Source organism: Glandiceps talaboti, chromosome 13 (genome assembly GCF_964340395.1).
Source record: "Glandiceps talaboti chromosome 13, keGlaTala1.1, whole genome shotgun sequence".
NCBI lineage: Eukaryota > Metazoa > Hemichordata > Enteropneusta > Spengelidae > Glandiceps > Glandiceps talaboti.
Genome location: NC_135561.1, coordinates 22,958,226 through 22,984,372, shown reverse-complemented (window position 1 = coordinate 22,984,372; position 26,147 = coordinate 22,958,226). Strand labels below are relative to the sequence as shown.

At 39.8% G+C, this 26,147-nt stretch overlaps 1 protein-coding gene across 5 annotated transcripts in view; it reads left to right on the top strand.

Annotated features, from left to right (window-relative positions):
* Positions 1-26,147, top strand: part of LOC144444512 (uncharacterized) — a 125,376-nt gene that overhangs the window by 12,575 nt on the left and 86,654 nt on the right. For all 5 annotated transcript variants that reach the window (XM_078133956.1, XM_078133955.1, XM_078133954.1 and 2 more), the window contains exons 3-10: positions 8,348-8,459; positions 8,614-8,839; positions 9,856-9,996; positions 10,403-10,516; positions 13,231-13,302; positions 18,215-18,289; positions 19,636-19,725; positions 20,994-21,163. In XM_078133956.1, the coding sequence (XP_077990082.1) occupies positions 8,348-8,459; positions 8,614-8,839; positions 9,856-9,996; positions 10,403-10,516; positions 13,231-13,302; positions 18,215-18,289; positions 19,636-19,725; positions 20,994-21,163 (1,000 nt within the window). The remainder of the gene's footprint in view (positions 1-8,347; positions 8,460-8,613; positions 8,840-9,855; positions 9,997-10,402; positions 10,517-13,230; positions 13,303-18,214; positions 18,290-19,635; positions 19,726-20,993; positions 21,164-26,147) is intronic.

Genomic DNA, 26,147 nt, shown 5'->3' with positions numbered 1-26,147 from the left:
TCAGTGGGTTCCACCCTATTATTTACAGGCTCTTTCCCAGACCTTGAGACAACAGTGTCAATGGGTTCTACCCTATAATTTACAGGCTCTTTCCCAGGCCTTGAGACAACAGTGTCAGTGGGTTCTACCCTATTATTTACAGGCTCTTTCCCAGGCCTTGAGATAACAGTGTCAGTGGGTTCTACCCTATTATTTACAGGCTCTTTCCCAGGCCTTGAGACAACAGTGTCAGTGGGTTCTACCCTATTATTTACAGGCTCTTCCCCAGGCCTTGAGACAACAGTGTCAATGGGTTCTACCCTATTATTTACAGGCTCTTCCCCAGGCCTTGAGACAACAGTGTCAGTGGGTTCCACCCTATTATTTACAGGCTCTTTCCCAGACCTTGAGACAACAGTGTCAGTGGGTTCTACCCTATAATTTACAGGCTCTTTCCCAGGTCTTGAGATAACAGTGTCAGTGGGTTCTACCCTATAATTTACAGGCTCTTTCCCAGGCCTTGGAGATAACAGTGTCAGTGGGTTCTACCCTATAATTTACAGGCTCTTTCCCAGGTCTTGAGATAACAGTGTCAGTGGGTTCTACCATATAATTTACAGGCTCTTTCCCAGGCCTTGAGACAACAGTGTCAGTGGGTTCCACCCTATTATTTACAGGCTCTTTCCCAGACCTTGAGACAACAGTGTCAATGGGTTCTACCCTATAATTTACAGGCTCTTTCCCAGGCCTTGAGACAACAGTGTCAGTGGGTTCTACCCTATTATTTACAGGCTCTTTCCCAGGCCTTGAGACAACAGTGTCAGTGGGTTCTAGCCTATTATTTACAGGCTCTTCCCCAGGCCTTGAGACAACAGTGTCAGTGGGTTCCACTCTATTATTTACAGGCTCTTCCCCAGGCCTTGAGACAACAGTGTCAGTGGGTTCCACCCTATAATTTACAGGCTCTTTCCCAGGCCTTGAGATAACAGTGTCAGTGGGTTCTACCCTATAATTTACAGGCTCTTTCCCAGGCCTTGAGATAACAGTGTCAGTGGGTTCTACCCTATTATTTACAGGCTCTTCCCCAGACCTGGAGACAACAGTGTCAGTGGGTTCCATCCTATAATTTACAGGCTCTTTCCCAGGCCTTGAGATAACAGTGTCAGTGGGTTCTAGCCTATTATTTACAGGCTCTTCCCCAGACCTGGAGACAACAGTGTCAGTGGGTTCCATCCTATAATTTACAGGCTCTTTCCCAGACCTGGAGATAACAGTGTCAGTGGGTTCTACCGTATAATTTACAGGCTCTTCCCCAGACCTGGAGACAACAGTGTCAGTGGGTTCCACCCTGTAATTTACAGGCTCTTCCCCAGGCCTTGAGATAACAGTGTCAGTGGGTTCTACCCTATAATTTACAGGCTCTTTCCCAGGCCTTGAGATAACAGTGTCAGTGGGTTCCACCCTATAATTTACAGGCTCTTCCCCAGGCCTTGAGATAACAGTGTCAGTGGGTTCTACCCTATAATTTACAGGCTCTTCCCCAGGCCTTGAGATAACAGTGTCATTGGTTCTACCGTATAATTTACAGGCTCTTTCCCAGGCCTTGAGACAACAGTGTCAGTGGGTTCCACCCTATAATTTACAGGCTCTTTCCCAGGCCTTGAGACAACAGTGTCAGTGGGTTCCACCCTATAATTTACAGGCTCTTTCCCAGACCTTGAGATAACAGTGTCAGTGGGTTCTACCGTATAATTTACAGGCTCTTTCCCAGGCCTTGAGACAACAGTGTCAGTGGGTTCTACCGTATAATTTACAGGCTCTTTCCCAGGCCTTGAGATAACAGTGTCAGTGGGTTCTACCCTATAATTTGCAGGCTCTTTCCCAGGCCTTGAGAAAACAGTGTCAGTGGGTTCTACCCTATTATTTACAGGCTCTTCCCCAGGCCTTGAGACAACAGTGTCAGTGGGTTCTACCCTATTATTTACAGGCTCTTTCCCAGGCCTTGAGATAACAGTGTCAGTGGGTTCTACCCTATTATTTACAGGCTCTTTCCCAGGCCTTGAGATAACAGTGTCAGTGGGTTCTACCCAATTATTTACAGGCTCTTTCCCAGACCTTGAGATAACATTGTCAGTGGGTTCTACCCTATTATTTACAGGCTCTTCCCCAGGCCTTGAGACAACAGTGTCAATGGGTTCTACCCTATTATTTACAGGCTCTTCCCCAGGCCTTGAGACAACAGTGTCAGTGGGTTCCACCCTATTATTTACAGGCTCTTTCCCAGACCTTGAGACAACAGTGTCAGTGGGTTCTACCCTATAATTTACAGGCTCTTTCCCAGGTCTTGAGATAACAGTGTCAGTGGGTTCTACCCTATAATTTACAGGCTCTTTCCCAGGCCTTGGAGATAACAGTGTCAGTGGGTTCTACCCTATAATTTGCAGGCTCTTTCCCAGGCCTTGAGATAACAGTGTCAGTGGGTTCTACCCAATTATTTACAGGCTCTTTCCCAGACTTTGAGATAACATTGTCAGTGGGTTCTACCCTATTATTTACAGGCTCTTCCCCAGGCCTTGAGACAACAGTGTCAATGGGTTCTACCCTATTATTTACAGGCTCTTCCCCAGGCCTTGAGACAACAGTGTCAGTGGGTTCCACCCTATTATTTACAGGCTCTTTCCCAGACCTTGAGACAACAGTGTCAGTGGGTTCTACCCTATAATTTACATGCTCTTTTCCAGGTCTTGAGATAACAGTGTCAGTGGGTTCTACCCTATAATTTACAGGCTCTTTCCCAGGTCTTGAGATAACAGTGTCAGTGGGTTCTACCCTATTATTTACAGGCTCTTTCCCAGACCTTGAGACAACAGTGTCAATGGGTTCTACCGTATAATTTACAGGCTCTTTCCCAGGCCTTGAGATAACAGTGTCAGTGGGTTCTACCCTATAATTTGCAGGCTCTTTCCCAGGCCTTGAGAAAACAGTGTCAGTGGGTTCTACCCTATTATTTACAGGCTCTTCCCCAGGCCTTGAGACAACAGTGTCAGTGGGTTCTACCCTATTATTTACAGGCTCTTTCCCAGGCCTTGAGATAACAGTGTCAGTGGGTTCTACCCTATTATTTACAGGCTCTTTCCCAGGCCTTGAGATAACAGTGTCAGTGGGTTCTACCCAATTATTTACAGGCTCTTTCCCAGACCTTGAGATAACATTGTCAGTGGGTTCTACCCTATTATTTACAGGCTCTTCCCCAGGCCTTGAGACAACAGTGTCAATGGGTTCTACCCTATTATTTACAGGCTCTTCCCCAGGCCTTGAGACAACAGTGTCAGTGGGTTCCACCCTATTATTTACAGGCTCTTTCCCAGACCTTGAGACAACAGTGTCAGTGGGTTCTACCCTATAATTTACAGGCTCTTTCCCAGGTCTTGAGATAACAGTGTCAGTGGGTTCTACCCTATAATTTACAGGCTCTTTCCCAGGCCTTGGAGATAACAGTGTCAGTGGGTTCTACCCTATAATTTACAGGCTCTTTCCCAGGTCTTGAGATAACAGTGTCAGTGGGTTCCACCCTATTATTTACAGGCTCTTTCCCAGACCTTGAGACAACAGTGTCAATGGGTTCTACCCTATAATTTACAGGCTCTTTCCCAGGCCTTGAGACAACAGTGTCAGTGGGTTCTACCCTATTATTTACAGGCTCTTTCCCAGGCCTTGAGATAACAGTGTCAGTGGGTTCTACCCTATTATTTACAGGCTCTTTCCCAGGCCTTGAGATAACAGTGTCAGTGGGTTCTACCCTATTATTTACAGGCTCTTCCCCAGGCCTTGAGACAACAGTGTCAATGGGTTCTACCCTATTATTTACAGGCTCTTCCCCAGGCCTTGAGACAACAGTGTCAGTGGGTTCCACCCTATTATTTACAGGCTCTTTCCCAGACCTTGAGACAACAGTGTCAGTGGGTTCTACCCTATAATTTACAGGCTCTTTCCCAGGTCTTGAGATAACAGTGTCAGTGGGTTCTACCCTATAATTTACAGGCTCTTTCCCAGGCCTTGGAGATAACAGTGTCAGTGGGTTCTACCCTATAATTTACAGGCTCTTTCCCAGGTCTTGAGATAACAGTGTCAGTGGGTTCTACCATATAATTTACAGGCTCTTTCCCAGGCCTTGAGACAACAGTGTCAGTGGGTTCCACCCTATTATTTACAGGCTCTTTCCCAGACCTTGAGACAACAGTGTCAATGGGTTCTACCCTATAATTTACAGGCTCTTTCCCAGGCCTTGAGACAACAGTGTCAGTGGGTTCTACCCTATTATTTACAGGCTCTTTCCCAGGCCTTGAGACAACAGTGTCAGTGGGTTCTAGCCTATTATTTACAGGCTCTTCCCCAGGCCTTGAGACAACAGTGTCAGTGGGTTCCACTCTATTATTTACAGGCTCTTCCCCAGGCCTTGAGACAACAGTGTCAGTGGGTTCCACCCTATAATTTACAGGCTCTCTCCCAGGCCTTGAGATAACAGTGTCAGTGGGTTCTACCCTATAATTTACAGGCTCTTTCCCAGGCCTTGAGATAACAGTGTCAGTGGGTTCTACCCTATTATTTACAGGCTCTTCCCCAGACCTGGAGACAACAGTGTCAGTGGGTTCCATCCTATAATTTACAGGCTCTTTCCCAGGCCTTGAGATAACAGTGTCAGTGGGTTCTAGCCTATTATTTACAGGCTCTTCCCCAGACCTGGAGACAACAGTGTCAGTGGGTTCCATCCTATAATTTACAGGCTCTTTCCCAGACCTGGAGATAACAGTGTCAGTGGGTTCTACCGTATAATTTACAGGCTCTTCCCCAGACCTGGAGACAACAGTGTCAGTGGGTTCCACCCTGTAATTTACAGGCTCTTCCCCAGGCCTTGAGATAACAGTGTCAGTGGGTTCTACCCTATAATTTACAGGCTCTTTCCCAGGCCTTGAGATAACAGTGTCAGTGGGTTCCACCCTATAATTTACAGGCTCTTCCCCAGGCCTTGAGATAACAGTGTCAGTGGGTTCTACCCTATAATTTACAGGCTCTTCCCCAGGCCTTGAGATAACAGTGTCAGTGGGTTCTACCGTATAATTTACAGGCTCTTTCCCAGGCCTTGAGACAACAGTGTCAGTGGGTTCCACCCTATAATTTACAGGCTCTTTCCCAGGCCTTGAGACAACAGTGTCAGTGGGTTCCACCCTATAATTTACAGGCTCTTTCCCAGACCTTGAGATAACAGTGTCAGTGGGTTCTACCGTATAATTTACAGGCTCTTTCCCAGGCCTTGAGACAACAGTGTCAGTGGGTTCTACCGTATAATTTACAGGCTCTTTCCCAGGCCTTGAGATAACAGTGTCAGTGGGTTCTACCCTATAATTTGCAGGCTCTTTCCCAGGCCTTGAGAAAACAGTGTCAGTGGGTTCTACCCTATTATTTACAGGCTCTTCCCCAGGCCTTGAGACAACAGTGTCAGTGGGTTCTACCCTATTATTTACAGGCTCTTTCCCAGGCCTTGAGATAACAGTGTCAGTGGGTTCTACCCTATTATTTACAGGCTCTTTCCCAGGCCTTGAGATAACAGTGTCAGTGGGTTCTACCCAATTATTTACAGGCTCTTTCCCAGACCTTGAGATAACATTGTCAGTGGGTTCTACCCTATTATTTACAGGCTCTTCCCCAGGCCCTGAGACAACAGTGTCAATGGGTTCTACCCTATTATTTACAGGCTCTTCCCCAGGCCTTGAGACAACAGTGTCAGTGGGTTCCACCCTATTATTTACAGGCTCTTTCCCAGACCTTGAGACAACAGTGTCAGTGGGTTCTACCCTATAATTTACAGGCTCTTTCCCAGGTCTTGAGATAACAGTGTCAGTGGGTTCTACCCTATAATTTACAGGCTCTTTCCCAGGCCTTGGAGATAACAGTGTCAGTGGGTTCTACCCTATAATTTGCAGGCTCTTTCCCAGGCCTTGAGATAACAGTGTCAGTGGGTTCTACCCAATTATTTACAGGCTCTTTCCCAGACTTTGAGATAACATTGTCAGTGGGTTCTACCCTATTATTTACAGGCTCTTCCCCAGGCCTTGAGACAACAGTGTCAATGGGTTCTACCCTATTATTTACAGGCTCTTCCCCAGGCCTTGAGACAACAGTGTCAGTGGGTTCCACCCTATTATTTACAGGCTCTTTCCCAGACCTTGAGACAACAGTGTCAGTGGGTTCTACCCTATAATTTACATGCTCTTTTCCAGGTCTTGAGATAACAGTGTCAGTGGGTTCTACCCTATAATTTACAGGCTCTTTCCCAGGTCTTGAGATAACAGTGTCAGTGGGTTCTACCCTATTATTTACAGGCTCTTTCCCAGACCTTGAGACAACAGTGTCAATGGGTTCTACCCTATAATTTACAGGCTCTTTCCCAGGCCTTGAGATAACAGTGTCAGTGGGTTCTACCCTATTATTTACAGGCTCTTTCCCAGGCCTTGAGATAACAGTGTCAGTGGGTTCTACCCTATTATTTACAGGCTCTTTCCCAGGCCTTGAGATAACAGTGTCAGTGGGTTCTACCCTATTATTTACAGGCTCTTCCCCAGGCCTTGAGACAACAGTGTCAGTGGGTTCTACCCTATTATTTACAGGCTCTTCCCCAGGCCTTGAGACAACAGTGTCAGTGGGTTCCACCCTATTATTTACAGGCTCTTTCCCAGACCTTGAGACAACAGTGTCAGTGGGTTCTACCCTATAATTTACAGGCTCTTTCCCAGGTCTTGAGATAACAGTGTCAGTGGGTTCTACCCTATAATTTACAGGCTCTTTCCCAGGCCTTGGAGATAACAGTGTCAGTGGGTTCTACCCTATAATTTACAGGCTCTTTCCCAGGTCTTGAGATAACAGTGTCAGTGGGTTCTACCCTATAATTTACAGGCTCTTTCCCAGGCCTTGAGACAACAGTGTCAGTGGGTTCCACCCTATTATTTACAGGCTCTTTCCCAGACCTTGAGACAACAGTGTCAATGGGTTCTACCCTATAATTTACAGGCTCTTTCCCAGGCCTTGAGACAACAGTGTCAGTGGGTTCTACCCTATTATTTACAGGCTCTTTCCCAGGCCTTGAGACAACAGTGTCAGTGGGTTCTAGCCTATTATTTACAGGCTCTTCCCCAGGCCTTGAGACAACAGTGTCAGTGGGTTCCACCCTATTATTTACAGGCTCTTCCCCAGGCCTTGAGACAACAGTGTCAGTGGGTTCCACCCTATTATTTACAGGCTCTTCCCCAGGCCTTGAGACAACAGTGTCAGTGGGTTCCACCCTATAATTTACAGGCTCTTTCCCAGGCCTTGAGATAACAGTGTCAGTGGGTTCTACCCTATAATTTACAGATTCTTTCCCAGGCCTTGAGATAACAGTGTCAGTGGGTTCTACCCTATTATTTACAGGCTCTTCCCCAGACCTGGAGACAACAGTGTCAGTGGGTTCCATCCTATAATTTACAGGCTCTTTCCCAGGCCTTGAGATAACAGTGTCAGTGGGTTCTAGCCTATTATTTACAGGCTCTTCCCCAGACCTGGAGACAACAGTGTCAGTGGGTTCCATCCTATAATTTACAGGCTCTTTCCCAGACCTGGAGATAACAGTGTCAGTGGGTTCTACCGTATAATTTACAGGCTCTTCCCCAGACCTGGCGACAACAGTGTCAGTGGGTTCCACCCTGTAATTTACAGGCTCTTCCCCAGGCCTTGAGATAACAGTGTCAGTGGGTTCTACCCTATAATTTATAGGCTCTTTCCCAGGCCTTGAGATAACAGTGTCAGTGGGTTCTACCGTATAATTTACAGGCTCTTCCCCAGACCTGGAGACAACAGTGTCAGTGGGTTCCACCCTGTAATTTACAGGCTCTTCCCCAGGCCTTGAGACAACAGTGTCAGTGGGTTCTACCCTATAATTTACAGGCTCTTCCCCAGGCCTTGAGATAACAGTGTCACTGGGTTCTACCCTATTATTTACAGGCTCTTCCCCAGGCCTTGAGATAACAGTGTCAGTGGGTTCTACCCTATAATTTACAGGCTCTTCCCCAGGCCTTGAGATAACAGTGTCAGTGGGTTCAGCCCTATTATTTCTTGATAATCATAATAAAAGTTAACAAGATATAGGGATTATAGTGTTCTTATATGTTAGGGACATTCTAGTATGACCACAATTATTTCATTGGGAAAATAAAGAAATACATTTGTTAACATTTTCATTTGTGATGTTTTAGTGCTAAAATACCTGAACATAGTTAGTATAACTATTGTTTTTTAAAATCATGCCTTGACTTCTAGCTTTTTGTTTTATTTTTAGAAATCCTAGAATATGCCCAAGTAATTGGCATAGATCCTGTACGAGAACCTCACCTTATGTGGGTAGCCAGAGAAGGTATCAATGCTCCATTACCAAATGACTGGAAGCCATGGTGAGACTTCTTGTAAACATATACATCATTTCATGTGTTGATGAACACCCTTAGATACTCTGCTGTCTTATTTATTGACATACCACATTCTGAATATGTATTACACACACACAGGTACTGATTTAATATTGGACAATTTGATTTGTTTTTCTAGCCAGGATCAGAGTGGTTCAGGAGATATCTATTATTTCAACTTTGCATCAGGTGAAAGTATGTGGGACCATCCCTGTGATGAATATTATAGAAATATGGTAACTGAGGAGAGAAAGAAACCAATACCCAGCAAACAAATGCCACAAAAGAAAGATAAGAAGAAGAAAGACAAGAAGGAAAAAGAGCCGAAGAAATTTATGAAGGAACCTGATAAGAGAACACATTCAGTAAGTATGGTGTAAGAAATTCTGATAAGAGAATACATTCAGAAAGTATGGTATAAGAAATTCTGATAAGAGAATACATATTTGGCCTCTGTTTTTACACTTAACAGTGTGGAGTAATTGAGAGGACATATTTGGCCTCTGTTATTACACTTAACAGTGTGGAGTAATTGACAGGACATATTTGGCCTCTGTTTTTACACTAAACAATGTGGAGTAATTGACAGAACATATTTGGCCTCTGTTTTTACACTAAACAATGTGGACTAATTGACAGAACATATTTGGCCTCTGTTTTTACACTAAACAATGTGGAGTAATTGACAGAACATATTTGGCCTCTGTTTTTACACTAAACAATGTGGAGTAATTGACAGAACATATTTGGCCTCTGTTTTTACACTAAACAATGTGGAGTAATTGACAGGACATATTTGGCCTCTGTTATTACACTTAACAGTGTGGAGTAATTGACAGGACATATTTGGCCTCTGTTTTTACACTAAACAATGTGGAGTAATTGACAGAACATATTTGGCCTCTGTTTTTACACTAAACAATGTGGAGTAATTGACAGAACATATTTGGCCTCTGTTTTTACACTAAACAATGTGGACTAATTGACAGAACATATTTGGCCTCTGTTTTTACACTAAACAATGTGGACTAATTGACAGAACATATTTGGCCTCTGTTTTTACACTAAACAATGTGGACTAATTGACAGAACATATTTGGCCTCTGTTTTTACACTAAACAATGTGGACTAATTGACAGAACATATTTGGCCTCTGTTTTTACACTAAACAATGTGGACTAATTGACAGGACATATTTGGCCTCTGTTTTTACACTAAACAATGTGGAGTAATTGACAGGACATATTTGGCCTCTGTTTTTACACTAAACAATGTGGAGTAATTGACAGAACATATTTGGCCTCTGTTTTTACACTAAACAATGTGGAGTAATTGACAGGGCATCAGCTCAGTTGTGTCATATTTCTGTGATATTTTCTAGGCTGGTTTAGGTCCACTTAAAGGTGAAGTTGGCGGAAGTTTTGGTGGTATAACTGGCACCATGGCCAGTACTGGTCCTACTAATCGACTGATGAGATCTGATCCTCTCGCTACTACAGGTGGCCTTACATCTACATTTGGGGTAAGTATTTATATTTCACATTATAACAGTATTTCTGTCAAGGGCTGACAATATGTTAAATCTACTGACTGGACTTTCCCAGTCATTTTACCCGGGTTTCATACCACCAATAGTCTGGTAGATTTGTCCATATTTGATACAACAATTACCAAACCGTATCTTAAAGCATACCTTGTAAGTTGTATAGTGTTGTTCATTGTTTAACTCAAAATCATATAGTTGATATTAGTCCAATTGTTTAACTCAAAATCACATACAATGTAGTTGATTATTAGTCCAATCTGGAATTCACTGCATTTTATATACTAACAAGTTGAGCAATAGTCTATGTTTTTTTTATTTCAAATTGTAGAAATGAGGTAGTTGTACATCTACACTAGGTGTTATTTTTTATTTTGGATTTTAGAGTCGGGGTGGTTCTACATCTAAATCAGGGGGTTTTGAACTAACTGGTACTGGAAGAAGTTTTCTAAAAGGAGCCAGAGGAGAACATATACAAATGTTAGACATTGATGATGAGGTAAGTGGTATAGAACAGATACACACCAAGTGATGATGCTACTGTTAATATAAAGTATACATGTACACATCAAGTGATGATGCTACTGCAGTGTTCTCCCCAGGATTTGGTCACAAGAGGGGGGAATTGTTGCTGAGCGGAGGTGGGTGGTCAGGAGGGGGTGTCCCCCCTCCTGCCTAGGAGCTTTTGCAATTTGCATCTTGAAATGGTGGCTTTTGGTGGCACTTTATTTAGCCATTTTAACCCACTTTAATCATGTGAATTGTAACACAACTGAAGTGTCAAAGTGAGTTTTGATATCTTAATGTTTAAATAGTGACAGAATTTAGCCAAATTTACCTGTGTCAAAAAAATAGTTTTTTAATAGTTTGTCCTAAATAGTTACTCAAATAGCTCTTTTTAACACAAATGCTGAAAGAGTGTAACAAAACAAAATCTTCAACTTTCTGTAAAAAATTGCAGCAAATTTCAAGATGTTTCAGGACAGTTGTAGTGTTTACTACAAAACGAAATCCATTTTCAAGAGCTTCATTGCATCATCACCATACCACTTCCAAAACAAACAAAAGTCAAAACATAAGGGTGAAGATAACTTTGCCTTTATGCATAACAGCTGAGTAACTTGTCTCACTTCTGTGAGAATTCTCCTGTCTTTGTAATTTCCCCATTGGTGACTGCTTGTTCAAAGTAAACAGTGTCAGATTTGGTCCATCTATTGATATTCCCATAGTGATTCAATTCGTCTAAATGTACTGTTTTCTAGTTGACTTCTCATTAAATTTATCATTTAATTCCCGGAGTTGAGAACTGCTCAGAATGACGGACCAGTATTTGCGGTGACGCAAAACCATGCGTATTATACCGTACGCAATGGAAATTAATTTTATGCATATTTGATCAAACGATCCGTATCCTATACGCAACGAATTTTGTTACATTTGCCATACCCCTCGACTGACGATCGTACTATACTGAGTGAGAGTTGATTGTTTTTATTTTGATACATAATATTATTATAGACCACTAACGAACTTGTACCCTGGCCCTGTTACAGTCAATGTAAAAAAGACGCAACACTAATGTTGCAATTTTTGTTGCCATTGTTGTGTCTAACTGGAAAATTAATAGTACATGCCAAACACAGCTGCACATGTTCAAATGGACACTCAATACGTCACGCTCCCACGTCAAAAAAAACTCACACTGTAAGACATGCCTAGCCATGATATAGTTCTCTTCAGCATGTTCAGTTTTTTTTACGAAAACAAAAATAGTCGGTGACAATACGGCATGGCAGTTTCAGTTAGCACAGGTCTTTTTTGAAAGAAGGCGAAATCGCTTCGTGTCACTATGGGTGGTAATGAAGTCAATCAAAAGAAAATGAAATAAAATGAATCGGAATACATAGTTTTCAAGTGGGACAGGTATCCGACAAAACTTTCTGCTACGACGATTCACTAAGATTTTGAAAGGTCAAAGATTGTACTATGACGACACATGCAACGTCCGAACTATTAAACTAAAGGGAAGGGACAGAGGGGAACTTAGCGTTCAACTTCAATACTGACGTAGCCATGGAAAATCTTACTTGCGTGTTTTTATATTAAGAGAAGCAATTCATAGACACAGCGACTCTGAAAACCATAGATTTTGTAGTACATTTAGTGTACCGTTCCGAAACTTTTGTCACGGCCCACCTATCCATGAACAATGGAATCGCCCACATTGACACCACGTGTTTATCTGTGTTGAGGCCATCGCATCTCACCCGATATCTCCGTAAGTTCGATCGTGGTTCGATGGGTACGAAAATATTAGCCCATTTTCGTTTCGATTACAATTCAATAAATAGTTAAGGAACTAGAATGTACCATTTTGTTCATTTTAGTGACATATTATTTAGTATCATCTAAGTAGTGTCGGTGAACAACACAAGCCTTTCAAAGTTTCGCATTTCATTTTGTTTTTGTACCGTAAACTCGAGACAGTGTGTTTACATGCAAACAATCCCACGATCTGAGTTCAAGTTCGCCCTGAAAAGGGCCGACATGTAAAATATTCCGTGTACCTCCTGATCTTCATTGAGCTAAATGACGGAGGAAAGACATGTTGACTGTTTGAAAGCTATAGAATGAATGACAAGTTTGATGAAAGAATGCGTGAATGTGATTCGCACAAAGTTTGACATCAGTGACAGTAGCCTCTTTACCGACCGAGATATTTGACTTTCCAAAATGGCGACCATGAGATCGTAGCGAAACCGTGAGAGAAGTAAATCGTTTTGCCCCGTTTGTTGAAAAAATATTCAATTCATTTTTTTTTCGTCAAAACTTACAAGGGGGCACCAAGAATTTACAAGAGGGCGCGGCGCCCCTGTTACCTTGTTCAGGGAGAACACTGCTACTGTTAATATAAAGTATACATGTACACATCAAGTGATGATGCTACTGTTAATATAAAGTATACATGTACACATCAAGTGATGATGCTACTGTTAATATAAAGTATACATGTACACATCAAGTGATGCTGCTGCTGTTAATATAAAGTATACATGTACACATAAAGTATACATGTACACATCAAGTGATGATGCTACTGTTAATATAAAGTATACATGTACACATCAAGTGATGATGCTACTGTGATGGTATTCAATTGGTAGAAATCTAAGCTTGTTTTATTCTGTATTTGTTTGTATCCATGTTCCCTAGGAAACAGAGAGCCCAAGACTTGATTTGAAACTGGACATGGATTTAAATGACATTGGACAGCTAGGTTATGAGGTAAGAACAAATTCTTATCTTAGCTTCATCACTATCGAAACTCACTATTTCATGTTGATATGCATAGTTTAGCAGATGGTGTCAAATGGAAATATAATGAAGTAGAAATGAATCTGAATTGTAATATGAATGTCGAGCCAATTCTACACTTATAGAGTACCAGTGAATCTGAATTGTAAATGTAGAGTCAATTCTACACTTGTAGAATAGAAGTCAATTTCAAGTACTATTATTATATACTTTCTGTTGTTTAGGGAGTTAACATATTTCTTTTACATTTCATGCAAATCCAGCCAGAATCACAGGTAGCTTTATCTAACTGTCCTAGACTATAGATTGTGATATTGTATTGCTGTATGCTGTATGCTGTGTGATGTACATATATGTAGTGTAATACACTGAATCATTGCATGTCAGATGTCATGTCTAATGTAGCCACTGTAGTGTCACCAACCCATGACCATGGTAACAAACATGGTCCAAATGTATTTGTAGATTATCCCAAGTCTGTATCTGTATCATTATTGTAGTGTAAATAGAAAGTGTATGTGATTGATTGCTGTAACCATATAATCATTATTGTAGTGTAAGTAGAAAGTGTATGTGATTGATTGCTGTAACCATATAATCATTATTGTAGTGTAAGTAGAAAGTGTATGTGATTGATTGCTGTAACCATATGATCATATTAAACTACTTTGTTGTCATTTGTCATGCTGTTTATTTTCACATTTATACTAGCCTATAGGATGTTCTGCATTATATTGTTACCATAGTAACCATGTATGCAACATTATCATTTGTGCATGTGCAGCATAGTATTGATGACAGAATAACGATGTAAATTTGTAAATGAAAGTGGCAGCATATGGAGAGTGTAGTAAAGACAGTATGATCTGACAGCATGTGGAGAGTGTAGTAAAGACAGTATGATCTGACAGCATGTGGAGAGTGTAGTAATGACAGTATGATCTGACAGCATGTGGAGAGTGTAGTAAAGACAGTATGATCTGACATGTGGAGAGTGTAGTAAAGACAGTATGATCTGACAGAATGTGGAGAGTGTAGTAAAGACAGTATGATCTGACAGAATGTGGAGAGTGTAGTAAAAACAGTATGATCTGACAGAATGTGGAGAGTGTAGTAAAGACAGTATGATCTGACAGAATGTGGAGAGTGTAGTAAAGACAGTATGATCTGACAGAATGTGGAGAGTGTAGTAAAGACAGTATGATCTGACAGCATGTGGAGAGTGTAGTAAAGACAGTATGATCTGACAGCATGTGGAGAGTGTAGTAAAGACAGTATGATCTGACAGAATGTGGAGAGTGTAGTAAAGACAGTATGATCTGACAGAATGTGGAGAGTGTAGTAAAGACAGTATGATCTGACAGAATGTGGAGAGTGTAGTAAAGACAGTATGATCTGACAGAATGTGGAGAGTGTAGTAAAGACAGTATGATCTGACAGAATGTGGAGAGTGTAGTAAAAACAGTATGATCTGACAGAATGTGGAGAGTGTAGTAAAGACAGTATGATCTGACAGAATGTGGAGAGTGTAGTAAAGACAGTATGATCTGACAGAATGTGGAGAGTGTAGTAAAGACAGTATGATCTGACAGAATGTGGAGAGTGTAGTAAAGACAGTATGATCTGACAGAATGTGGAGAGTGTAGTAAAGACAGTATGATCTGACAGAATGTGGAGAGTGTAGTAAAAACAGTATGATCTGACAGAATGTGGAGAGTGTAGTAAAGACAGTATGATCTGACAGCATGTGGAGAGTGTAGTAAAGACAGTATGATCTGACAGCATGTGGAGAGTGTAGTAAAGACAGTATGATCTGACAGCATGTGGAGAGTGTAGTAAAGACAGTATGATCTGACAGCATGTGGAGAGTGTAGTAAAGACAGTATGATCTGACAGCATGTGGAGAGTGTAGTAAAGACAGTATGATCTGACAGCATGTGGAGAGTGTAGTAAAGACAGTATGATCTGACAGCATGTGGAGAGTGTAGTAAAGACAGTATGATCTGACAGCATGTGGAGAGTGTAGTAAAGACAGTATGATCTGACAGCATGTGGAGAGTGTAGTAAAGACAGTATGATCTGACAGCATGTGGAGAGTGTAGTAAAGACAGTATGATCTGACAGCATGTGGAGAGTGTAGTAAAGACAGTATGATCTGACAACATGTGGAGAGTGTAGTAAAGACAGTATGATCTGACATGTGGAGTGTGTAGTAAAGACAGTATGATCTGACAGCATGTGGAGAGTGTAGTAATGACAGTATGATCTGACAGCATGTGGAGAGTGTAGTAAAGACAGTATGATCTGACAGCATGTGGAGAGTGTAGTAAAGACAGTATGATCTGACAGCATGTGGAGAGTGTAGTAAAGACAGTATGATCTGACAACATGTGGAGAGTGTAGTAAAGACAGTATGATCTGACATGTGGAGTGTGTAGTAAAGACAGTATGATCTGACAGCATGTGGAGAGTGTAGTAATGACAGTATGATCTGACAGCATGTGGAGAGTGTAGTAAAGACAGTATGATCTGACAGCATGTGGAGAGTGTAGTAAAGACAGTATGATCTGACAACATGTGGAGAGTGTAGTAAAGACAGTATGATCTGACAGCATGTGGAGAGTGTAGTAATGACAGTATGATCTGACAGCATGTGGAGAGTGTAGTAAAAACAGTATGATGTCAGACAAATGATGTTGTGGGTTAGAATGATAAAATGATGATTTCGGTATGAGTCAACACAGTGAAGGTTAGGGAAACACCAAATTGGTTTTGCTAAGGTTGGGGAACCTGGTAACAGAAATGGAGAAAGGGGTAAAAATGGCAGTGTTTCCCAATACAATCTATGGTAATATTGTTTGTGAACCCTGGTAAAATGACATGGAAACCCTAGTAGATTTTACCTACTTACAGCTCTTAGTATAAGTACCACATTTTGTAAGGATCACAAGAAATTGCTGTCAGTGGTGACTATTAAAAATGGGTGTAGAGGACAGTGGTGACTGAAATGGGTGTAGAGGACAGTGGTGACTGAAATGGGTGTAGAGGACAGTGGTGACTGAAATGGGTGTAGAGGACAGTGGTGACTGAAATGGGTGTAGAGGACATTGGTGACTGATATGGGTGTAGAGGACATTGGTGACTGAAATGGGTGTAGAGGACAGTGGTGACTGAAATGGGTGTAGAGGACAGTGGTGACTGATATGGGTGTAGAGGACAGTGGTGACTGAAATGGGTGTAGAGGACAGTGGTGACTGAAATGGGTGTAGAGGACATTGGTGACTGATATGGGTGTAGAGGACATTGGTGACTGAAATGGGTGTAGAGGACAGTGGTGACTGAAATGGGTGTAGAGGACAGTGGTGACTGAAATGGGTGTAGAGGACATTGGTGACTGAAATGGGTGTAGAGGACATTGGTGACTGAAATGGGTGTGGAGGACAGTGGTGACTGAAATGGGTGTAGAGGACAGTGGTGACTGAAATGGGTGTAGAGGACAGTGGTGACTGAAATGGGTGTAGAGGACATTGGTGACTGAAATGGGTGTAGAGGACATTGGTGACTGAAATGGGTGTAGAGGACAGTGGTGACTGAAATGGGTGTAGAGGACATTGGTGACTGATATGGGTGTAGAGGACAGTGGTGACTGATATGGGTGTAGAGGACATTGGTGACTGATATGGGTGTAGAGGACAGTGGTGACTGAAATGGGTGTAGAGGACAGTGGTGACTGAAATGGGTGTAGAGGACAGTGGTGACTGAAATGGGTGTAGAGGACATTGGTGACTGATATGGGTGTAGAGGACAGTGGTGACTGAAATGGGTGTAGAGGACAGTGGTGACTGAAATGGGTGTAGAGGACAGTGGTGACTGAAATGGGTGTAGAGGACAGTGGTGACTGATATGGGTGTAGAGGACAGTGGTGACTGAAATGGGTGTAGAGGACAGTGGTGACTGAAATGGGTGTAGAGGACAGTGGTGACTGAAATGGGTGTAGAGGACAGTGGTGACTGAAATGGGTGTAGAGGACAGTGGTGACTGAAATGGGTGTAGAGGACAGTGGTGACTGAAATGGGTGTAGAGGACAGTGGTGACTGAAATGGGTGTAGAGGACAGTGGTGACTGAAATGGGTGTAGAGGACAGTGGTGACTGAAATGGGTGTAGAGGACAGTGGTGACTGAAATGGGTGTGGAGGACAGTGGTGACTGAAATGGGTGTAGAGGACATTGGTGACTGAAATGGGTGTGGAGGACATTGGTGACTGAAATGGGTGTAGAGGACATTGGTGACTGAAATGGGTATAGAGGACAGTGGTGATTGAAATGTACCATTAATGATCATACACATGTAGACTAGAGTTATCACAGTCTAAATAGTATACAACAAAATGTAGGCCCCCACACAGCAGGATTGGGAGAGTAAAGAAATAGAGCTGATGAGAGATTTCACATACATTTCACTGGTTAGTGCAAAACAAACTTGGCAACCACCCATTTTCTTTTTGTTTTCAAAAACTTCACAATAAAGTCGCCATCACATCATCTCATAAAAATGACTTGAGAAGAGCCTCACGAGGTATTTCAATGAAATCATGTGGCCGTCTAAGCAAAATATCCAGAAAATTGTAGATATGTTGTTATAATTTATATGGATGTGTTCTATATAGTAAAGATATTGGCAAGGTACATGTAACAAGTTATTCATATAACAAATGTGTATTAATGCTAATATTTGTGTGTGAAAAAAATCATTTTCATCTTCTGAATCATTACAATTTTCAGTACATGTCCTACAAGTACAACTACTTTCAGCATTTCTCTAAAACAGTATGGCAACTCCTTAACTTCTTTCCAATTTCTATACATCAAATGTTTTAAACAGACATCTGAACCTGAAGAGGAGTTAATGAAGTTGAAATCTGACTCGTCAGGAGATTCTGATGACAATGGTTCAGTGGTAAGTGTATTCAAAGACTTCACATTGAGTGTTTGTTGACAATGGTTCAGTGGTAAGTGTATTCAAAGACTTCACATTGAGTGTTTGTTGACAATGGTTCAGTGGTAAGTGTATTCAAAGACTTCACATTGAGTGTTTGTAGACAATGGTTTGCTGGTAAGTGTATTCAAAGACTTCACATTCAGTGTTTGTAGACAATGGTTTGCTGGTAAGTGTATTCAAAGACTTCACATTGAGTGTTTGTTGACAATGGTTCAGTGGTAAGTATTCAAAGACTGTTTACATTGAGTGTTTGTTGAGAATGGTTTGCTGGTAAGTGTATTCAAAGACTTCACATTAAGTGTTTGTAGACAATGGTTCAGTGGTAAGTGTATTCAAAGACTTCACATTCAGTGTTTGTAGACAATGGTTTGCTGGTAAGTGAATTCAAAGACTTCACATTGAGTGTTTGTTGACAATGGTTCAGTGGTAAGTGAATTCAAAGACTTCACATTGAGTGTTTGTAGACAATGGTTTGCTGGTAAGTGTATTCCAAGACTTCACATTAAGTGTTTGTTGACAATGGTTCAGTGGTAAGTGTATTCAAAGACTTCACATTGAGTGTTTGTAGACAATGGTTTGCTGGTAAGTGAATTCAAAGACTTCACATTTAGTGATTGTTTAGTGACAGTATAGTTGTAAGTGTTCACATTGAGTGTTTGTTTAGTGACAGTATAGTTGTAAGTGTTCAAATTCAGTGTTTGTTTAGTGACAGTATAGTTGTAAGTGTTCACATTGAGTGTTTGTTTAGTGACAGTATAGTTGTAAGTGTTCACATTTAGTGTTTGTTTAGTGACAGTATAGTTGTAAGTGTTCACATTTAGTGTTTGTTTAGTGACAGTATAGTTGTAAGTGTTCACATTGAGTGTTTGTTTTGTCAGTTTAGTTGTAAGTGTTCACATTTAGTGTTTGTTTAGTGACAGTATAGTTGTAAGTGTTCACATTTAGTGTTTGTTTAGTGACAGAATAGTTGTAAGTGTTCACATTTAGTGTTTGTTTAGTGACAGTATAGGTGTATGTGTTCACATTTAGTGTTTGTTTTGTCAGTTTAGTTGTAAGTGTTCACATTTAGTGTTTGATTAGTGACAGTATAGGTGTATGTGTTCACATTTAGTGTTTGTTTAGTGACAGTATAGTTGTAAGTGTTCACATTTAGTGTTTGTTTTGTCAGTTTAGTTGTAAGTGTTAGTCATAAGTTTAAGTAGTGTAAGCCATCCAATGGAAAAGACCTACACTCATATATCCTGATGCATTTCACTTGACTAAGTATATCTAAATTGTAGTGTCACTATTTCTTGGTTTTGTAGGACTTTGGTATTAGTCCAGTGTTATCAGATAGACTTAATTTAATGGAAGCCGAGAATCTAACACCAGTACCTGAAGCAATTACTCCTAAGGTGAGATCACAATATACCAAACAAAAAAGATTAGTGGCTGTAGCTAACAATGTCAGTTACATAAATACTGTAAGTGTCTGTAGCTAACAATGTCAGTTACATAACTACTGTAAGTGTCTAGTAGCTAACAATGTCAGTTACATAACTACTGTAAATGTCTGTAGCTAACAATGTCAGTTACATAACTACTGTAAATGTCTGTAGCTAACAATGTCAGTTACATAACTACTGTGTAGCTAACAATGTCAGTTACATAACTACTGTAAGTGTCTGTAGCTAACAATGTCAGTTACATAACTACTGTAAATGTCTGTAGCTAACAATGTCAGTTACATAAATACTGTAAATGTCTGTAGCTAACAATGTCAGTTACATAAATACTGTAAGTGTCTGTAGCTAACAATGTCAGTTACATAACTACTGTCTGTAGCTAACAATGTCAGTTACATAACTACTGTAAATGTCTGTAGCTAACAATGTCAGTTACATAAATACTGTAAGTGTCTGTAGCTAACAATGTCAGTTACATAACTACTGTAAGTGTCTGTAGCTAACAATGTCAGTTACATAACTACTGTAAGTGTCTGTAGCTAACAATGTCAGTTACATAACTACTGTAAGTGTCTGTAGCTAACAATGTCAGTTACATAACTACTGTAAATGTCTAGCTAACAATGTCAGTTACATAACTACTGTAAGTGTCTGTAGCTAACAATGTCAGTTACATAACTACTGTAAGTGTCTGTAGCTAACAATGTCAGTTACATAACTACTGTAAGTGTCTGTAGCTAACAATGTCAGTTACATAACTACTGTAAGTGTCTGTAGCTAACAATGTCAGTTACATAACTACTGTAAGTGTCTGTAGCTAACAATGTCAGTTACATAACTACTGTGTGTAGCTAACAATGTCAGTTACATAACTACTGTCTGTAGCTAACAATGTCAGTTACATAACTACTGTGTAGCTAACAATGTCAGTTACATAACTACTGTAAATGTCTGTAGCTAACAATGTCAGTTACATAACTACTGTCTGTAGCTAACAATGTCAGTTACATAACTACTGTAAGTGTCTGTAGCTAACAATGTCAGTTACATAACTACTGTAAATGTCTGTAGCTAACAATGCCAGTTAAATAACTACTGTAAATGTCTGTAGCTTACCAGTTTTAATGCTAGTGAAGTGTTTTAACCAATTTAACAAAACTACAGATAACTAAGACTCTTCAGATTGTCATTATTTTGCAATGTTATTCCGTTGATAGCTGTCAAGTACACTGCCGTCCCGTACTGTAGTGGATAATAGAAGTCCAAACAAACTTACTGCAACAACAGGCAGCTTTGGTAAAAAAATATTGTTAGGTGATGACAAGAAGAAGAAAGAAGAAGAAGACAGAAAGAAAAGAGCTGAAATTCAGGCACATGCAGCACAGAAGTAAGTTATATGATATAAAGACTGATTACACAAATTGAAGTTGAGAGAGAGAGAGAGAGAGAGAGAGAGAGAGAGAGAGAGAGAGAGAGAGAGAGAGAGAGAGAGAGAGAGAGAGAGAGAGAGAGAGAGAGAGAGAGAGAGAGAGAGAGAGAGAGAGAGAGAGAGAGAGAGAGAGAGAGAGAGAGAGAGAGAGAGAGAGAGAGAGAGATGAAATGATGGTAACACTTGTTGTATGGCAATAGAGAGATATGAAATGATGGTAACACTTGTTGTATGGCAATAGAGAGATATGAAATGATGGTAACACTTGTTGTATGGCAATAGAGAGATGTGAAATGATGGTAACACTTGTTGTATGGCAATATAGAGATATGAAATGATGATAACACTTGTTGTATGGCAATATAGAGATGTGAAATGATGGTAACACTTGTTGTATGGCAATATAGAGATATGAAATGATGATAACACTTGTTGTATGGCAATATAGAGATGTGAAATGATGGTAACACTTGTTGTATGGCAATAGAGAGATATGAAATGATGGTAACACTTGTTGTATGGCAATATAGAGATATGAAATGATGGTAACACTTGTTGTATGGCAATAGAGAGATGTGAAATGATGGTAACACTTGTTGTATGGCAATATAGAGATGTGAAATGATGGTAACACTTGTTGTATGGCCATAGAGAGATATGAAATGATGGTAACACTTGTTGTATGGCAATAAAGAGATATGAAATGATGATAACACTTGTTGTATGGCCATAGAGAGATATGAAATGATGGTAACACTTGTTGTATGGCCATAGAGAGATATGAAATGATGGTAACACTTGTTGTATGGCAATATAGAGATATGAAATGATGGTAACACTTGTTGTATGGCAATAGAGAGATGTGAAATGATGGTAACACTTGTTGTATGGCCATAGAGAGATATGAAATGATGGTAACACTTGTTGTATGGCAATAGAGAGATATGAAATGATGGTAACACTTGTATGGCAATAGAGAGATGTGAAATGATGGTAACACTTGTTGTATGGCAATAGAGAGATATGAAATGATGATAACACTTGTTGTATGGCAATATAGAGATGTGAAATGATGGTAACACTTGTTGTATGGCCATAGAGAGATGTGAAATGATGGTAACACTTGTTGTATGGCAATAAAGAGATATGAAATGATGGTAACACTTGTATGGCAATAGAGAGATGTGAAATGATGGTCACACTTGTTGAATGTCAATAGAGAGATGTGAAATGATGGTAACACTTGTTGTATGGCAATAGAGAGATATGAAATGATGGTAACACTTGTTGTATGGCAATATAGAGATATGAAATGATGGTAACACTTGTTGTATGGCAATAGAGAGATGTGAAATGATGGTAACACTTGTTGTATGGCAATAGAGAGATATGAAATGATGGTAACACTTGTTGTATGGCAATAGAGAGATATGAAATGATGGTAACACTTGTTGTATGGCCATAGAGAGATGTGAAATGATGGTAACACTTGTTGTATGGCAATGTAGAGATGTGAAATGATGGTAACACTTGTATGGCAATATAGAGATATGAAATGATGGTAACACTTGTTGTATGGCAATAGAGAGATATGAAATGATGGTAACACTTGTTGTATGGCAATAGAGAGATGTGAAATGATGGTAACACTTGTTGTATGGCAATAGAGAGATATGAAATGATGATAACACTTGTTGTATGGCAATAGAGAGATATGAAATGATGGTAACACTTGTTGTATGGCCATAGAGAGATATGAAATGATGATAACACTTGTTGTATGGCCATAGAGAGATATGAAATGATGGTAACACTTGTTGTATGGCCATAGAGAGATATGAAATGATGGTAACACTTGTTGTATGGCCATAGAGAGATATGAAATGATGGTAACACTTGTTGTATGGCAATAGAGAGATGTGAAATGATGGTAACACTTGTTGTATGGCAATATAGAGATGTGAAATGATGGTAACACTTGTTGTATGGCCATAGAGAGATATGAAATGATGGTAACACTTGTTGTATGGCAATAAAGAGATATGAAATGATGATAACACTTGTTGTATGGCCATAGAGAGATGTGAAATGATGGTAACACTTGTTGTATGGCCATAGAGAGATATGAAATGATGGTAACACTTGTTGTATGGCAATAGAGAGATGTGAAATGATGGTAACACTTGTTGAATGTCAATAGAGAGATGTGAAATGATGGTAACACTTGTTGTATGGCAATAGAGAGATATGAAATGATGGTAACACTTGTTGTATGGCAATATAGAGATATGAAATGATGGTAACACTTGTTGTATGGCAATAGAGAGATGTGAAATGATGGTAACACTTGTTGTATGGCAATAGAGAGATATGAAATGATGGTAACACTTGTTGTATGGCAATAGAGAGATATGAAATGATGGTAACACTTGTTGTATGGCCATAGAGAGATGTGAAATGATGGTAACACTTGTTGTATGGCAATGTAGAGATGTGAAATGATGGTAACACTTGTATGGCAATATAGAGATATGAAATGATGGTAACACTTGTTGTATGGCAATAGAGAGATATGAAATGATGGTAACACTTGTTGTATGGCAATAGAGAGATGTGAAATGATGGTAACACTTGTTGTATGGCAATAGAGAGATATGAAATGATGATAACACTTGTTGTATGGCAATAGAGAGATATGAAATGATGGTAACACTTGTTGTATGGCAATAGAGAGATATGAAATGATGATAACACTTGTTGTATGGCAATAGAGAGATATGAAATGATGATAACACTTGTTGTATGGCAATATAGAGATATGAAATGATGGTAACACTTGTTGTATGGCAATAGAGAGATATGAAATGATGGTAACACTTGTATGGCAATAGAGAGATGTGAAATGATGGTAACACTTGTTGTATGGCAATAGAGAGATATGAAATGATGGTAACACTTGTATGGCAATATAGAGATGTGAAATGATGGTAACACTTGTTGTATGGCAATAGAGAGATATGAAATGATGATAACACTTGTTGTATGGCAATAGAGAGATATGAAATGATGATAACACTTGTTGTATGGCAATAGAGAGATATGAAATGATGGTAACACTTGTATGGCAATAGAGAGATGTGAAATGTTGGTAACACTTGTTGTATGGCAATAGAGAGATATGAAATGATGGTAACACTTGTATGGCAATATAGAGATGTGAAATGATGGTAACACTTGTTGTATGGCAATAGAGAGATGTGAAATGATGATAACACTTGTTGTATGGCAATAGAGAGATATGAAATGATGATAACACTTGTTGTATGGCAATAGAGAGATATGAAATGATGATAACACTTGTTGTATGGCAATAGAGAGATATGAAATGATGGTAACACTTGTATGGCAATAGAGAGATGTGAAATGATGGTAACACTTGTTGTATGGCAATAGAGAGATATGAAATGATGGTAACACTTGTATGGCAATATAGAGATGTGAAATGATGGTAACACTTGTTGTATGGCAATAGAGAGATGTGAAATGATGATAACACTTGTTGTATGGCAATAGAGAGATGTGAAATGATGATAACACTTGTTGTATGGCAATATAGAGATGTGAAATGATGGTAACACTTGTTGTATGGCAATAGAGAGATATGAAATGATGGTAACACTTGTTGTATGGCAATAGAGAGATATGAAATGATGGTAACACTTGTTGTATGGCAATAGAGAGATGTGAAATGATGATAACACTTGTTGTATGGCAATAGAGAGATATGAAATGATGGTAACACTTGTTGTATGGCAATAGAGAGATGTGAAATGATGGTAACACCTGTATGGCAATATAGAGATGTGAAATGATGGTAACACTTGTTGTATGGCAATATAGAGATGTGAAATGATGGTAACACTTGTTGTATGGCAATAGAGAGATGTGAAATGATGGTAACACCTGTATGGCAATATAGAGATGTGAAATGATGATAACACTTGTTGTATGGCAATATAGAGATGTGAAATGATGGTAACACTTGTTGTATGGCAATAGAGAGATGTGAAATGATGGTAACACTTGTTGTATGGCCATAGAGAGATATGAAATGATGGTAACACTTGTATGGCCATAGAGAGATATGAAATGATGGTAACACTTGTTGTATGGCAATAGAGAGATATGAAATGATGGTAACACTTGTTGTATGGCAATAGAGAGATGTGAAATGATGGTAACACTTGTTGTATGGCCATAGAGAGATATGAAATGATGGTAACACTTGTATGGCCATAGAGAGATATGAAATGATGGTAACACTTGTTGTATGGCAATAGAGAGATATGAAATGATGGTAACACTTGTTGTATGGCAATAGAGAGATGTGAAATGATAACACTTGTATGGCAATAGAGAGATATGAAATGATGGTAACACTTGTTGTATGGCAATAGAGAGATATGAAATGATGGTAACACTTGTTGTATGGCAATAGAGAGATATGAAATGATGGTAACACTTGTTGTATGGCAATATAGAGATGTGAAATGATGATAACACTTGTTGTATGGCCATAGAGAGATATGAAATGATGGTAACACTTGTTGTATGGCAATAGAGAGATATGAAATGATGGTAACACTTGTTGTATGGCAATATAGAGATGTGAAATGATGGTAACACTTGTTGTATGGCCATAGAGAGATATGAAATGATGGTAACACTTGTTGTATGGCAATAGAGAGATATGAAATGATGGTAACACTTGTTGTATGGCAATATAGAGATGTGAAATGATGGTAACACTTGTTGTATGGCAATAGAGAGATATGAAATGATGGTAACACTTGTTGTATGGCAATAGAGAGATATGAAATGATGGTAACACTTGTTGTATGGCCATAGAGAGATATGAAATGATGGTAACACTTGTTGTATG